This window comes from Cariama cristata, unplaced genomic scaffold (assembly GCF_000690535.1).
Source record: "Cariama cristata isolate BGI_N322 unplaced genomic scaffold, ASM69053v1 scaffold35808, whole genome shotgun sequence".
Taxonomy (NCBI): Eukaryota; Metazoa; Chordata; class Aves; order Cariamiformes; family Cariamidae; genus Cariama; species Cariama cristata.
The window spans coordinates 3,004-19,764 of record NW_009630202.1 but is presented as its reverse complement, the minus strand read 5'-3'; the positions used below and the strand labels follow the sequence as shown (position 1 = coordinate 19,764).

Below are 16,761 nucleotides of genomic sequence, written 5' to 3'. Positions count from 1 at the left end.
TGAGAAATGGACTGCTCTGCTCTCATAGAGCTTGTTTTGTTCAGACACGGTTATCTGTAATGAGAAAACTAAATAAACCTCACGGGGCAGGAGCTATCTCTTTCTTGCAGGATTTGAGTATCCCCATGCTGTGGTCTCTTATGGTATGTGTAGTCTTTCTTTTGGTATAGTGGACGTAATTGGAGGCCTTTCTGGGAATTCAGCAATTGGAAGTACCTTGAGGAACTTTCTAAACTTTTTTGCTGTTCTGTACATTGCAGAGGTTGATATTCTGCTGTTCTTCCAGGAGGATGTGTCTAGCAAGAGAAATCAGATTCATCGTGGGGTCCAGATTGCTCTAGATCCATACTAGCAGTTTCCTCACACTGATGTGGCATCTGGAGACCCCCTAACCCCTACCAATCACACTGGCCAATTTCAAGTGACTTGTATCCCCGTAAGATACCACAGGGCTCTGTAGTGGCTTCAACTATGTGTCAGACAGCGCGCTACATACATCTTCCTGAGTAACTGTAATGCTTGGGACTGTAGCTTTTTCTTCTTGTTTGATTTAAAATAGGATGGACTATTTTTGTTGGTAGGCAGTTTTAGTGGTCTAGCAATGGCTAGAGAATCTCCTTTTCCTTTGGGACCTTGGCCATGTTGTATCTCCACCTACTACCTCTTTCACATATTGAACAAATAATACATGTGATGTGATTTGAGTATTTTGCAGTAGTCAAAATTTTCTGCCAGTTTCTGTAATTCAGCAATAATGGAAAGCTGTATTGCATGGATTGTCTCTTGAATGCATAAACACACCTGTCTTTTTCCAGCATTGACTCATGGCTTGCATATATAGAGAGCTGAAATTTATATAAAACTTACACTTAGCATCCAAATTGATTCTTTAGATTTTTTTTTTCCTGTTTGCATACTGATTGATTAGGGACGAAACATCTGCTGTCTTGCAATTCTGTTTCTATTCTGGTGGATTTTTTATATGCAGCTATGGATAATTTTTTTTCTGTACTTTGTGAATGGAAACAAGGCCAGTTTAAGAGCAACATTTCTAAAGATGGAGTCTTGAGTATCTAGGAGAATGTAATTTTAGATGAAAGTGAAGAACAATAAAACTAGCAAACTTTCCCATGACATGGTAGAGTATTGATTTGATTGCAGCCCAAGTCCGGGTAGGAGGAGAGGGAGCAAGGCAGAGCTTTCTGTTCCAGACTGTGTGGTCACCACAGTTTGTAACAGAGAAACTCCTGCTTTACCCCTCTCACTACTGAAGCTTCATTTCAGTGCCTGGAACCAAAGCACAACGATCTGCACGTGCTGCCTTCATTGGGGTGGAGGGAAAGGACACCCTTGCAGAGACAAACAGCATCTGTGTCCCTGGGACAGAACACAGGTCTGGCAGTTGGCAGCATATTGTGTGACTGTCCTTGGTCGTCTTCATCTGTTTCTCAGTCTGACAGCTACTTCAGTTGGGGCTGCCTGTTTGTACAGTGACCTCTCAGGGCAGGGAAAAGTACACAGCTCTGTAGAAGTCTTCTTCCCTAGCAAGAAGTGGCAATACTGGGAAACAAAAATAGAGTAACTAGGCCAAGTCTGGAGAATGAAAACCCTTTTAAGTTCTAGATATACACAGCATCAAAAGTCCTGGATCTTGGGTCTATTGCACCCGGTAGGTTAGCATAAGGTAATGTGCATTATTTGTTTAAACAGATATCTCTTAAAGGCTCTATGTCATCACTGGCAAAGTCTCCGAGCTTTTTTTCATGCCAGATGACTGGCTTTTGTAGGTGAAAAGCATGAAACAAATAATTTATGTGGAAGTTACTGTGGTAATAACAGAGAGAACCTCCAGGAGTCTTCATCCAAGCTGTTCATTTCAGCTAATCCATTCCCTGCCATTGGTGTTAGTTAACCTCATCTTATTTTGTTTTAAAAAGAAAAATAGATTTCTCTGCCTGTGTCAGCAACCTTCCCGACTTGTCCAAGTTGCACAAAATCCAGCTAGCTAGACTTGTGTATTTTGCTGAACTACAGCTACTGTGGTATGATGCTTGGAAAAAAAAAATATCCTTTTTCTTAAGTATTGCAGTGGTGCACCTTTATTAGAATGACTTATTTAAATGAGATACTTTTGTGTTTATAATGTCAATACAGCAGTGCTTCCGTGTTGAATTAAGGTAATGGTGAGAAACAAGTGTCCTGTGAATTTTGCTCTCTGTTAAGCGGCTATGAGTTTGCTTAGGTTTTTAAATTGGGCATAAACATTTTGCAGACACTTCAGGAAGTATTTTAAAAATTAGGTGTTCACAATGATGCTTTTAGTTTTTGTTTGTGGGTTTTTTTCAGGTGGAAACTAATTGTCAGAATCTAGTGTCTGAGGCAGAGTACTTCAAAGTGAATTCCAAAGGGTTTTTCTGATTAAATGGATAAAGAAACTGAGTATCATAATGTGAAAAGGTGTCCCAAAATAGCCAGGCTGCAGTATCTTCTGAGACATTAAAAATGATTAGCACTGTATCCATCAGAGCCAATCTCTTAAGTCTCTCCAGAGTACAAGTCAGCATAACCTATATATAGGATGTGTTCTTTCTGCCTAAAAGGCCAGGAATTCTTCTAGAGGGTCAGAGCTTAGTGGAAGTTTTTTAACATACTTTAGTTTAGCATCCGAAACCTTCCAAGCAGTTTTCTAGTACTAGAGAGATTTTGGTTACAAGGAATGTATGGAATTTTGCACACAGATTCTCTTTTTTTTTTTTTTTGTAATTGATCATCTTGCATTCACAGATAATTACCAAGAGCAAAAATAAACTGGGACACCTGACAGTGCTTTGTAAGTTGTTTGCTACCTTTTAAGGCATTAGATTTAAATTATGCTCTAACAATGGAACCAACAATGTTCTTCCTCTTCTTTGCCAGGTATGGGACCTGTGCAGTTAAGTACTGAAGCCAAAGAAACAAACCTGAAAGATTTCTATGCAGCTGAAGCAGTATATGGAATGCAGAGCTTGGTACAGCGTCCTTGCAATTCTAAGGCATCAAGTGCCAGGAACACTGGACGCCATTAGCAGTAGTGAGGTTTTGGGGATGCAGCCAGAACTTGAAAGTTAGTGGCATTGAAAGGCGTCATAATGTGTTACAGATGTAACTTTAAGAGCAGAGCATTAGTGTAACTGGAGATTTGTTGGTGCAGACCTTTCTTTAAGAAATTAATTACACTGCTACAACTAAAAGTCTCTTCAACTATGCGGGTCCCGACACTTATTTGTATAGTGGTAGCGGCTTGTTCAAAACACAAGGAGCAAGTGGCTCTTACTTTGCGTTCTTCTCATCAGATTTCTGTAGCGAGCTGCAAATGTCTCTGCTCATTTTTAACTTAAGCAAATGAAAGTATCCCCATTTTATGAGCGTACAGGATCAGTGGAGATTAGTATACTGTATTGAGACCACTTGTGAAAGCAGATAAGCAATATTGTATTTGGTGGGGTTTTAAGTAACAAGTTGTGTATGACCTTACTTGTCATCTGGAACACAGTGAATGGTCCCTTGATTTCAGGTGAGATAAGTGGCTTATTACTCTCCCAGGGAAAAAAACAGGAAGCATCCAAGCCAGTGACTTTCATTAGCGCAGCAGGATACTCCAGTGGAAATCTCATGTATCAAGAATCCAGAACAGAAACCAGAACAAGCCCAATCTAAAATAGGTGTCCGGAAAACTTTTTTTACCTCTAAATTTTCTGTATTTCAAGTGGAATAGTGTCTCTCAATTGTGACCTGCTCTTCTAACTTCCCCTCACCTCTCAGCATAGTTCTTGTCTATATTCTGCATTCGCTAACGACTGAAAGCCGTTCTAAGCAGAACTTTGTTGTGCATTTAGATGTAGGGTGCCAGACTGTATCTACCATGGCCGTTCTCCAGTATACATTGTGCGTTCTGGGGCCCCTTTCGTAAGGGATTCTTTACTGGAGTGATGGCCAGGAGAGCTAGGAGCTAGCTGTCTTGCTGCTCTGAAATTCTCTGAAATTATTTTGCTGCATGACAGTACAAAGACAGTCTTGCAGCATGTCTTAATAATGTAGGTGAAGTATTTTTTTATGTCCTAAAACTCAGTTTGGAGGGAATTGTAAAATCCGCTTGAGAAAACGTAAAACTGATACTTCAACTCCTCCAGTATTGGCAACGAGTGAAAAGCCAGAGCACTGCTGCTGTCAGAAATAAGTGCTTCTGGGCTGATTTTTCTCATGAGTGGAAAAAAATCTACAGTTTAAGACACTCACAAAAAAATGTTTCTTTAGTACATCTTGCAGCTACCACTTGGTGCACAAGGGCAGAACTAGGAAGCACCAGTGTTGGGTGGGGGTTTTTTTGTTTGTTTGAAAAGTGTAAATGATCATTTGGCAGACAGTAGCCGAGTGTGTGTGAGATGAATCAAACCACAGTCCCTTTATGAGGCCATTTTAATTGTGGTGACTTCTGGCTCAGATTTTTTTATATACACTGCATAGTTCCTTATGACCTGCAGTTCTCTGAAAACTGATTTAGCTTAAAACAGAGTGGCTGTGTAGCTGACTGCATAGAAAATTATGATGCAACTTCAGAAAGCATTTATTTGATGTAATGAAAGAAATACAACTTCCTTTTTCATTTAAAAAAAAAAAGCTTCTATGATGTGTTTTAATAACTCTTTAAAGAATAATCCTGCTTATAAGGTTTGGTAACTGAATGCACAAGACTTGTAATTATGCAATCAAACTATAATATGTCTGTTACAAAATTATACTATAAACCAAAGTTGCCAATATACAGTAAATTCTGTTCTTTAAATCTGAGACCAAAGTCTGGACAGCTCTGGCTCTGTACATATGGACAGCAAATGTCCTTCCTCTTCAGTGGCAGATGGTGCACTTCTCCAGATAATGGCATAAAACAATATTATTTGATGGAACAAAGATTTGCTTCTTTAATCAAATGCAACTTTAATTGCTGTGCTCTGATCAGTTTTTATTATGGGTAAGCACAATCAAAGCAGGTTTTCTTTATCTGCAAGGAAGATACAAGCGTGGGCAAATACTAATACTGCAGGCTTTCTCCTTTTTTAATTATAAGAAATATGTGACATTGCGCTGTAACATTGTCTGGCCAAAGTTAGATAACGTTTGAACACTATCACTAAATGAGTGTGTTATTCTAGAATATTCTAGATATTCTAGATTATTCCAGAACCTGTCGCCTGGAGGGATCTTAGCTTTTCAGGATGCCATAACTGACGTCTGTGTAGTTCTGTGGAAGTCAAAGCAGTGAAGTTTTTTGGGGTTTGAATGGGATTTTTTTCAGTTCTCTAAGTAGCCGGCACTCAGACAGGAATGAGTTTACATTTCTACATTTGCAGGTGTAAGGACTGTTGATGTTCTTTGTAAAACAAGAGCAAGTTTAAGGAAGTGATGTAGGTAGGAGAAAGACGACCCAGAGAAGAAGGCTCTGGTCGAAGGGCATGTGTGAAACTCCTGTGTACAGCGTCAGAAGCAGGCTGTCGCTGGTAAGGGACATCTAGCTCTTAACACCGTGCCAGACATCAAAATCTCTTATTCCAGTTTGTCTGTGGGGACTTGGCTTCTTCCTTCATCTCAGTTTGGACCTGGGAACGGAGCCTTGTTTTGGATAACAGAGATGGTTCACGCTACAAGTAGACCAAGGGGCTGCAGCACCCTTCTACCTACCCGGACAAAATCTTTCCACTCCATACGCTAACGAAGTAGGCCTCTTCCTGCATGTGACATGTTTGAGCTTTCTTCAGCAAAGCTGGGGTAGAAAAAGGAGTGTAAAACCAAGACACGAGGCAGTACAGGGGAAGGACAGCTGCTTGCCCTGAGCTTTACTGCAGCGGCTGAGCTGTGAACTTAACTGGGAGCTGGAGTAAAGGGCTCCTGGAGTAAAGGAATGCAAATACAGCCCTTGGCTTCTGGGATGCTGACGGATCATCTGGGGGACTTGGAACTCCTCTGTTTCTAGCGCTAAGTAGGGGTCATGCACAGGATGCAAAAGGAAAGTGTTAGAGAAAGGAAATGCAATGCTTGATTCCGATACTACATGTAAGTAGCTGGACACAACTGTGGTGAAATCTGGTTATCCCAACTTTGATCTTTTCCTTTGCTAAACTGCAGAGCAAGACAGGGAAATACCAACAGCAAGAGAATTAAATGTAGCCCACAGACAGCTGTCAAACAGGCAGTGATTGTTTCTCCAGCTAATGTCTAGTGATTTTCTGCTTTTCAGAGAACTTTACCAGTTGTTTTATGATAAACTCTTTACGTTCAATGATTTTGAAGAATTATCTATCAAGAGGATAATGTTGTGTAGTAGAATAGATTATTGGAGAACACTGTATCAGATTTTTGCAGGTGGTAAAGCGTTTCAGTGCTGTAATCCTGCTTCCGAGGTTGGGCGGGGTTCAATTTAACTTGGTTTTTGTTACCAAATAACCTTTGATGCTCAGTTTTTTGCCTGGCAGAAGATATTTGTCGTTAATAAAAAGAGCTTATGCAATTACCATTTTCTTTGGTTCACGTGCTTCTTCAGTATGTTATCCCTTTATAATTTCTGGAACATATGGCAGTCTTATGGCTGGACAATAAACCTTCTAATCCTACATTAGCATTGTCCTCTTAGTTTTTAAAAGTTACTTTGGGGCTAATAGCAAAGATTGCTGCTCAGTATTTGCATTCCAATTTTTAATGGGAAATCCTGTTCAACAGCTCCATTGTTCTCTGTTTTGTCTTGTTCTTGTGTAACTTTTTTTAGGTCGGTTTTCTTCTGGCTGGCCCTACCCTAGGTTCCCTTAAAATGAGATTAACAGGCTGTCAGAGTTGATTGTGCTTGTTAGTGGCTTATTTTAGAGTGGGGATTTGTGCATCTGCCTGCAAGTTTTGTGAAGACAATTTCCAGAGACCTTTGAAATGGAGTAAGCCTGTCCCATGGAGGAGCACCCAGGCTCAGAAATGAGCAGACACTGCCTCTGGGTGTGGCTTTCCTTGAGTATTTGTAGGGTGTTAAATGCAGTAGTAGGCCAAATTCTTTTTCACGTGCCTTGCATAAACTTTTGCAATAAATGTGAAGCTGCTGAAGTTTCAGTATGGTCAGCTTTTGATATGAAGACTCGCAAAGCCATCAAACTCAGTGGATGCAGTCAGTAGTACCAACATCAAATTTCTGGGTTTCCGTACAGTCCCCATGATTTATGTTCAGTGTTACAAATGCTTGTCTGTGTAGATTCTTCTGGAACTTCACCTCTGGTAATACAGGAGCTGGGTGGGAGACAACTACACCCCTTGATAGAGGGTAGGACCGGGTGGATACCAGGTATAACCACACTGGTCAAAACAGGGGTCAGTGAGAAAAGCTGGAGGGGGGTCATTCCCTGTGAAATCCCCTCCTTAGGAACCTACTTCTTAAAGATAAATTATTCCTGGATTCAGAAGATACGACAGAAGTGAAATTTTTCTTTCGTGACTGTGTTTATATTGGTCGAGGCCTTGTTCTTAAGCTTTTGCAGAAAGCACAGTGCCCTGCGGATACTTCCAGGATACATGGCTGGCTGTTGGACCAGGAGGAGACAAAATAATTGGCAGAATTTCTTTTTCAGCAGTTGTCTGGTCTTAACCTATTACGGTACTGTTTTATGGTATTATTTTATATGATTTACATACTCTGTAGCAATGAATTCTTTTTTCCTAACTGCTCAAAACTGAGATGATGACTTTCTTGTAACCTGTATTTATTGATATAGGTAATGGTCTTAGCAGAAAATGCAGGGATTTGGAGAACATCACAGCTCTTTTTTTTTCCTTTCCTATATTCCACAAATTCTTCTGATAAGCTTTTGTCTAGAAATACAGACTGGATTTAGACACCCTACCAACCAGTGAGGAAACTACCGCTTATACCTAGAGTTAAGTGAAAAATTCTTCATTGGAGGCTTGTATGGGATAAGAAAATGTTTTTGTTGCACGCTAGCGTAACATGTACGGAACCAGAAATACATGCAATCAGGTTTCTTACAACTTTGAGAGGACTCTTAGTGGCAGTACTAACTTCTAGGCTAGGCTTGCCAGTTAACTAATAAAAAAATTTATTTTCTTGATCTTGTTTGTCAATGTATGTGGAATGTAGAAAGCATGTAAGAATATTGATAACAACAGTGGAAATGTGAAGTCTGGCGGTAGTCTCTAAGCATTAGATGAGCGCAGGGGTAACTTTGACAGCTAAAAGGAATGAAGTGAGAAAATTGTTCACCTGCATAGTAAATATGTATCGAAGCTAGCTAAAGAGTGTGTTATCAAAGAAGCCCAGCAATCTCTGTGAACTATTATGCCATCCTTTGGAGCTGGAATTCAAAAAGAAGAGTGAAATTACCTCATTAAATCAATTCTAGGGAAAATTTCATAAGCACTTCAAATAAATTGCATAGATTACACTGCAAATGTACACGCAATTACAAATTGTTGCTCCTAAGTGCAGTGCTTTCTGCAGACCTCTTTAGCTGTCATGATCCCACGTAATAACACCTTTAGTACCTAGCGACTGGGAGATGATACTGAGAGTCTTGCGGCACAGTCGGTAACTTGGATTTTGGACTGGAAAGAGAATAAGCACCAAACATTTGGCATTGCAGCCCCTCATCGCAACTGGCCGCTAAACAGTGTAACTGCGTTCAGAGAGGTGGAAGTTCTCGTGTCCCTCTGGAGACTCGCAGGTGTCCATGTGTTTGTTTCACAGCAGTGGAACTGATGAGAATCATAGTTTCGCTACATGTGCAGGCCAGCGTGTGAAAATTTCCTACTTTCTCGTTAGGAGAAGTCTGAAACTACAGAAACGTACCTGTTTTCAAAGCTCAGTACTCTCTCATGATTGCCTCTGTGCTTTTTACAGCATAATAGCAGGTGCTTTACAGAAAGAAAGCACAAGGCACTCTTGGCCAGTGGGCAGCAACTCCAATATTAAATATTTGCAGCAGCAGCGGGGAGGGAGAACAATTACTCTCATCTGTCTGCAAGTCTTTTACAACATCATTATTGCAGGCCTTCTGGTTCAGACAGACACAGCTGAAACCTGTTTACTTTCAATATTTATGGCTGCTCCTTATCCATCTCCCTATTCTTACAGCTTTTTTACCTTTACCCTGTCATTAGCAATTATTCTTCCTTGAATGCTACCCAGTGTCCTCTCCTCCACAGAAAGGGCCCTCATCGGGGACGGACAGAGTGAAGAAAGGGGGATCCTATATGTGCCATAAGGTAATGTGAAAAGGCCTCCGGTATTTTCATACTCATCTTTGCTCTGAAAGTACTTGACTTGACAATTAAATGATCTGATGATGATGATTCCTGACAGCCTGGATGCTCGTTAAGGGGTTTGATGCAATTTAAGGAAGGGCAATACTTAATGTTCTGAAGGACTTAACTTTTTGGTTAGCTTGGAATTAAAATAAACACGCTGCTTTACATCCAAAAAGACATACTGAGTAGAAGTTTAAATTGATGTATGCTTCTAATGCTCTTTTCAGTATAGTGCTTGAGTGATACTTGTAAGAGCAGAAAGTATGGATGTGACTTGTTTTTTTTAAATACTTAATGTTCTGAAGGACTTAACTTTTTGGTTAGCTTGGAATTAAAATAAACACGCTGCTTTACTCAGTATGTTTTTTTGGATGTAGAAGTTAAAATTGATGTATGCTTCTAATGCTGTTTTCAGTATAGTGCTTGAGTGATACTTCTAAGAGCAGAAAGTATGGATGTGACTTGGTTTTTTTTTTTAGTTTTACAAGGACTCTTGATCCAGAAAGGATATCGGGTGTTTGTAGAAAGATTGCTGGGAGGTGAGTGTTTCAGCTTAGTTGATAGCATAAAGGAAATTCTTTCGGAAAAGTCTGGATACCACCACAATGCAAGAGCCCTTCACGACATAAGTCATGTTTTAAACTCTGTTCACGCAGAGCTGGAAAAAATGCTTATTCTGGTTCTCCTTGTTCATTAAAGCTGTCCTGTTCTTCTTCCCTTTCAAAGCCTGCAGTTGGCAAATTGTCCTCATAATTAGATTAAATTTTCTACAGTGAGATCCCATTTTCTACACTGATTTCCTTCTTAGGTGAAATCAATGTCAGATGTTAATTAGCAGTTTTGATTAAATTAACACTGGAATAGACTCTTCAGTGACGAATAATGTGACCCATTTTAAAGGCTTGTGAAGCTTCTAGTCTGTCCTAGTCTTTTTTTGTAGGTGATAAAACTAGGCTGTGTATCAAGACAAAAACCTCTACTGAATACTATTAGTACAAGGGCTTTTTATTAGGTGCCTAAAAATCTGTCCAGACTAAATCTATGCTGTTGGTCTTCTAGTTCTCAGAGCTGACAAAGGCTAAAGCTGTGCCTTTCTTTACATGTATGCTAAGCAGCTACTTTTATTTTCAAAATAGTTCAGTTTCTACATCCTATTGGGTGGGGTTGAGGTTTAGGGTAGACCTCTGCAGTGCGAGGTGGCAGCAGCGGGCACCCTGCTTGTTGGGGACAACAGCGGCTCCCTGGCTCTGCGCTGGTACCAAAGAGCTGTTGGCTGAACCTCCGCAGATGGAGATGCTGGTGCAGGTAAACAGCAGTGACCTGCTGCCTCTGCCGGGATGGCGTGGGGCACAGGCCTGGTCCCTTGATGACAGAGCCCATTTCAGTTGTCACCACCCTCCCGGTTGTACAAATTGAACTGTTTAGTAGCTGCGCCCAAACTCCTGAAGGGATCTGGGTTTAAAGGAGGAAAAACTACCCTCTCCTGCCTGCCCTATTCTGCTGTCAACAAAGAAACAAGGCGCTCCAGTTTTCTCTCAAAAAAAAAAAAGGGGGGGGGGGGGGGGGGGAGGAATAAAAGCCGAAAAAAAATAAAAGTTTGTTTTTTAACCCAGCCATTCCAGAAGTCTGGTTCAGAGCCTGTCTGCATACAGCTGAACCAGCCTGCATGAAAGCGGTGGGTTTTTGTCAGCAGTCAGGAGCCTGTAGTGGGAGAACAGGAACAAAAAGCCTGAGCCAGAGCTTTTGAAGTAACGGCAAATTGGGGCAGAACTTGGATGGATTGTACTGCAGTTGCTATATAAATGCAGTCTGCTACCTCTGCGCTTTATTAGTGACATTACAGTGTGACTGTCCTCCTTCCCTGCCACAATGGATAACTGCTTCTGGGCAGCCAGTCTAACTTAACATAGCAAACCGGTTAGTTCTGCGGTTTGGAAACCACTGCTTCTAATGCCAGATAACTGAGAATCTGTATCACCGTGACGAGCACAGGTTTTTCTTTTTTCAGGGAGTGTAAGTATCTTAATGTGCACTGAGACATGGCCAAATCTGTACAGCCAGGGAACGTACAAAACATGTTATGGACCAGTGTCTGTACTTTGCTGTAAAGATGTCTGACCTTGTCCTGTTTAGCTTTATTTGGCTGTATATAAGTTAACAGCCTTTCTTAAAGTAACTTGTACAGAGCACCCTACAGCAGTCCTTTTCTGAATCTTTTAAGATGACGTTTTTGATCTAAATTGGTCTATCACAGAAATACCAAATCCTACAAGCACAAGACAAACAACGCTGGGAATGAAAGTGCAGAGGTGTTTCCCACCAACACGTACCAGTGGCATCGAATGGGTGTATCTGGTGGGTGTGAGGACAAGTCCTGTGAAATCGTCTTGTGCTCCTTTCTCACTTAGAGAAAGGAAATGGCCGTGATAGTTCCTCCTTTCGTCTTTTGAGAGGCAGCCGCTGTGCGATTGCAGCCTGTTCTGGAAGAGGACAGTGTTCCAAGTTGTCTACTAGGAATATCAGAGATGCAGTTGAATCATTTTTATCAGTGGCTTAACTTTAAATGTGTATGTCTTTATACCCACCAGTCCAGATTGTATCTTGATTATAAATACCCCTGAAACGCTAGCCATAGGAATACTGGCAAGGAGTTTGCCTCCAGTTATTCCTTTCTTCTTGTTGCATATCATTCAGTGAAATGTTTTTTGACAGGCGCCAGTACCTGACCATCTCCAGTCGCCCCATGGTAGACTGATGCACAGACCGAGGCACTGGGATGCTCTCTCTTCCTCTGAGGAGAGGAGAAGCAGAACCGCCATTTTAGCTTTTTCCCGGAGCAGGATATATTATTAGTCCACACGTGTGTGTTATCGGACACTTTGCCGTTCCAGCTACCTTTTGTATCATCCGCAACTGGTCTCTGTATGCAGTGGGATTGCCCTTATTTCTAGCATGGTGACGTAGATCTGTGTCAGTTCACTGATCTTTCCAACAGCCCTTGAAATGTTTTGCTGTATTAATCGAACAAACTCCTGCCAAAGGAAGCACAAGCTGTGATATGTTCTGAAGTTCTCTTTCCCCTCTTATTCTGCAGTCTTACTGCTACAGGTATCGCTGTGCGGCCCGTAGCCAGAACACTCCTGACAGCTCTGCTTCTAATCTGGGATTCCGCTGCGCAGCAGACACCTTGCCGGAGCTACGGTGACCAAGAGGGCTGTCACAGAGAGACGGGAATTTCGCCGAAGGCTGAAGAGAGACGTGGAGTGTCACTTGCTGATGACACAGAGTAGAAAAATCTAGTGCTTGAACATCCTGCTGGGAGAAAAGAAAAATCCAACACTACTCAATGTTGCTTGAAGAACCTTCCTGTATTTATCTTTGGGGAACCTGGCCTGGACTTTTCTCCTGACCAAATGTTTTATCGGTGAATTCTGTTGGTTTTAGTGAGAGTATTCTGGAGCACAAAACTGAGCAGAAACATACCGATTGTGTTTTAAAAGGTTAATTAATAGCTCCTTTAGAAAATATCTTTATTAAATAGTTTTATTTATATGCAGTTTGAATTTCTACATTCAAATCTGGTAAACAAGGACTTGATAAACTTCTAGACAGCTTTAAAAGAAATTTGAAGCAGTTAAACTCTAGACAGCTTTAAAAAAAAAATTGAAGGAGTTAAGGGTGAGGACTGGTAGACAGACAGGTATGCACAGGGGCAGTTGGTGCAGCCCTTTTGTTACATTCCTGTTACAGTGAAAATCGGGTCCAGAAATGTGCTTTTTCTGGCGAGACACCTTGCTCCTCTTTACAAAGTGCCTTTATTCTGCAACTGAGGCATGATAATCCTCAGGGTGATGGTGATTAGAAATGTTGTAGATATTTGAATAAAATTTCAAGCACTTATTTATGCTGAAGACTTTTATTTATGGAAAACCACTGGCGGTTTCTTGGACACGGTGTAGGCTTATTCTGGGGACTTGCAAATTGCAAAAATGGCATAATTAGAAACTGAAGCTAACAAATTATTTCACTTGAATAAAAGGTCATTAAAGTGAAAAGATGGCAGATGTGAGCCCTAAGGCCTAATAAGGTAAATTTTGAAACTGTTCTGTTTAAAAAAAAAAATAAAAAAAAAATCCCCCTTTAAAAGGAGAGGGATTTTAGCAAGGAGGATGGGAAATCGGAACAATGAGCGCTACCTCATTTGGGGATCTGAATGTACTTCAGGCCTTTCACAAAGCGTTTTGCACTGTCGCTCCTTCTAGGACACGGTATCTGGTCGTATTTCTGTGCCGGGCAATTGCTGTAAGTGGAGACCGAACACAAGACCGCCTGTGCCATAAGCTCCACACCGGAACAGCTCCTTCCAAACGCGTCGCAGTCGGCTGCGGTGCTGCCCACTGCCTGCGAAACAGGGACTGAGCTCGGCGTCTTCTCAGCTCCTGTGAGACCCAACAGTGAAAAATGTAGTGGATGAACAAACACATTTGCAGTGACGCCACCAGTCCTTCCCAGCATCATCTTTTCTGTAGGGGAAACTGGGTTTGGGTTTAATCCAAGCTGGGGTTAATACAAATCCATCGCTTGCCAGCTCCTTCGACACTTTGTGTTTCATGTTGGAATGGTGTCGGAGAGCGTCTGGGGAGCCCTTTGCTGCCAGCCTCTGGTGGGGGGTAAAGGGAATGCTACCGAGCAGGAGAAAAAAAATTATTCTAGAATATACCACAATGACTTGGCACTCACATAAGTGTGATAAAAGCTGTGGTAAATACTTTGTGTAGTAAAGACTGCCTTACCAGCAATAAGTGTTTAATCAAAATCTATGTGTTAAAAACATCTATTTTACCGAGAGTAATAGGGAAATCTTTATGTCTGTCTTTCTAAAAGGCATGTCCCTGCCACAAGGAATATACCTTATAAAAGATTTTGCCGAGAGTTGTTTTGGGGCTTTATTCTGGAAAAAAAATCCTTGGAAAAAAAAGACACAATTTGTTATATCGGAAAATTCTTACAATTTCAAGTGAAGAGCTTCGCAATGCCACACCATCCGGTATGTCAGTCAGTACTCACTGTGCTGTGGGTGGCACGTGGAGGAAAGTCTCTCCGTTCGGCGGAGACAGTGGAACGTGTCCCCTTTCTTCTGCTTTTGTTTGGGTAACTTACTGTGTTGTAGTACAAGATGTTCCATTAAACATCCTTGAATTAAACTGATCAGATTTCAATGGGAAAGTCAATCTCCAAGCTTGAGTGAGTAGCGAATACTGAAATAGGGATACTCATTGCTGCAGTTTGAGAGTAGAGAAGAGGGAGGGTTACACGGAGCTCGCCGTCTTTTGAGCTGTCTGAGTGGATTCGTTGTGAACGAGCGCCCTGAACTGCAAAGTGGCAGACTGGGACTCCACGAAGCTGAAAGGAACCCGAAGGAAAAAATGAGCAGAAATTCATCAGGTCCAAACAAGGGTCTATGTGATTTTATTTTTTTTCCTTTTCAGTAGGATTTTGCTCCACCCCCCCAGGCATAGCAAGGTATCATGCAGATGCTGTATGGAAAAAGGCCGTTAACAATTGCCATGATGGTTTTCAACTCAATGACAACGTATTATTTCATGTTCTTGCAAGGCCTTTAAGGTGGCTGGCTGTTTTCAACGCTACAACGCTCCCTTGTTGGTCTGTGCTGTGGAAGTTTGTTCTACCCAGGTAACCGATACGGGGTTCACCGGCTAGAAGCAGCATCGGCTGGCTGGGACCGAGAGCGGAGGGTTACACAGAGACAGAAGCCGCGGCTGTGTTCTCGGGTGTAAGGCGGCTGGTGATGCAAGGACTCGATACTGCTAATGGTGTTTGGGGGGTTGTGTTTTGGGGCTATTGTTTTGGGATCTACGCTTCCTTAACTACTCAAAATCATGCCAAGTACATATTCATAACAGGAAGCTAACAAACTGTGCCGTCATCTTGAAAACCTATCTCATCTTGAGGAGTAGGAACACAGACGGTATAAAACTAGTCCTGAAACTTTTCCCGGGGGAAAGGGGAAGTAGATTGGATCATCCACTCCCCACCCTCCCATCCTGCAGGCTGAAGGCGGCCAGGTGCCTGGCGCAATGCCCTTGGGGAGAAGAAAACCAGATAAGCCTCTAATTAGGACAAGGGAACTTGCAACCTGAGTATCTACCGCAGTGCGCGCTCCACCTTACAGGACCTGGAGCGCTTTTGTAGAAACAGGTGCCCTTCATCACACAAGAAATAAAGTTAATGGCCACTCAGCTTGTAAACTACTTTTGACCAGCAGCTGAAATCCTTTGGAAGCTTTCTGTACCAACAGAAGTGACACTTAGTCATTAACCCAAGGAAGTATCACGCGGTAATATTCATCTTAAACTAAAACGACAGCCATACATAAAGCTCAACAGTTCATAGCAGAAGCATGAAGGCATACATTGAATGGCGAGAGGCAAATGCTGAAGTTTATCAAGGAAGTATGGGTTAACACAAAGTCAGATTTTGTTTAGCAAATAGCAAAATAAAAGCAGCAAACTGTCCTTTATCCCTCCTCAGTATCAGGTTAATCTTTCAGCTCCAAATCAAAGTTGTCTTTTTTATTAAAAAGTTTCCAAAGGCTTGGAGAACAGCTGCTCCCCCAGAGACGCGCTACCTTGTGTGTGTCTGTTATGTCAAAGGTTATGAATACGGTTAAAGATCAAACTGTACGGGGCACATAAACCCGGGGTTTGTGCCACTGCTGGCACGCTGCAGCGTGACTGGAAAAAGCAGCATCGCAACTTGTATATCAAAGTTGGGGGGAGTTCAAAACAAGCCTGTTGGAAGCTTCCTTAATTTGATCTTTCTAGAAAGGAAGTGAAGCAAGGTGCAGACGCAGAACGTACCCCACCTGGCAGGCACTCTCGTGTATCCCTGGTGTAAGGAGATGCTTGGTAAAGCAGTGTACGCGTTAGGCCTGTACGGGAATGGTGCAAAGCAGAGGCAATGACCTTCTCCCTCTGCTGGGAAAGGACGGGCCTCGCTCAGTACCGGCTCTGTAGGAACAGTGAAAACAACTCAGTAACTGAAAGGAACACTCACATATCTGCCAGCTGTTCAACAACGTAGACAATGAAATTTGTTTTTGTTCAGGTGTACTCTTCTATTTCCTCCTTTAATCCATTTCAGAGGTCAGAACAGCAGCATCATACTGCCCTAGACTGCAGACTCTGAGTTTGCTTCCCGAGTGTGTAGTAATGGTGCTGGAAAGGCACATGGACGTGCCGCTTCCTATTATTGCAGACATTGTATTACATGAGCCCCAAGATAGATGCGATTTAAAAAGACGGGACAATCGTACTTCTCAGGGCCTGCAGTACTGCGCCATTTACACAGAACCTAAATGGTAACGAAACTGAAGTAGCCGCTTACAACCAGGTCTTGGCATGCAGCTAG

At 41.9% G+C, this 16,761-nt stretch overlaps 1 protein-coding gene across 1 annotated transcript in view; it reads left to right on the top strand.

Annotated features, from left to right (window-relative positions):
• Positions 1-12,535, top strand: part of SUMF1 (sulfatase modifying factor 1) — a 33,615-nt gene extending 21,080 nt beyond the window's left edge. The window contains exons 7-8 of the mRNA XM_009705430.1: positions 9,229-9,288; positions 12,425-12,535. Coding sequence (XP_009703732.1) covers positions 9,229-9,288; positions 12,425-12,535 — 171 coding nt within the window. The remainder of the gene's footprint in view (positions 1-9,228; positions 9,289-12,424) is intronic.
• Positions 12,536-16,761: the final 4,226 nt, after the last annotated feature.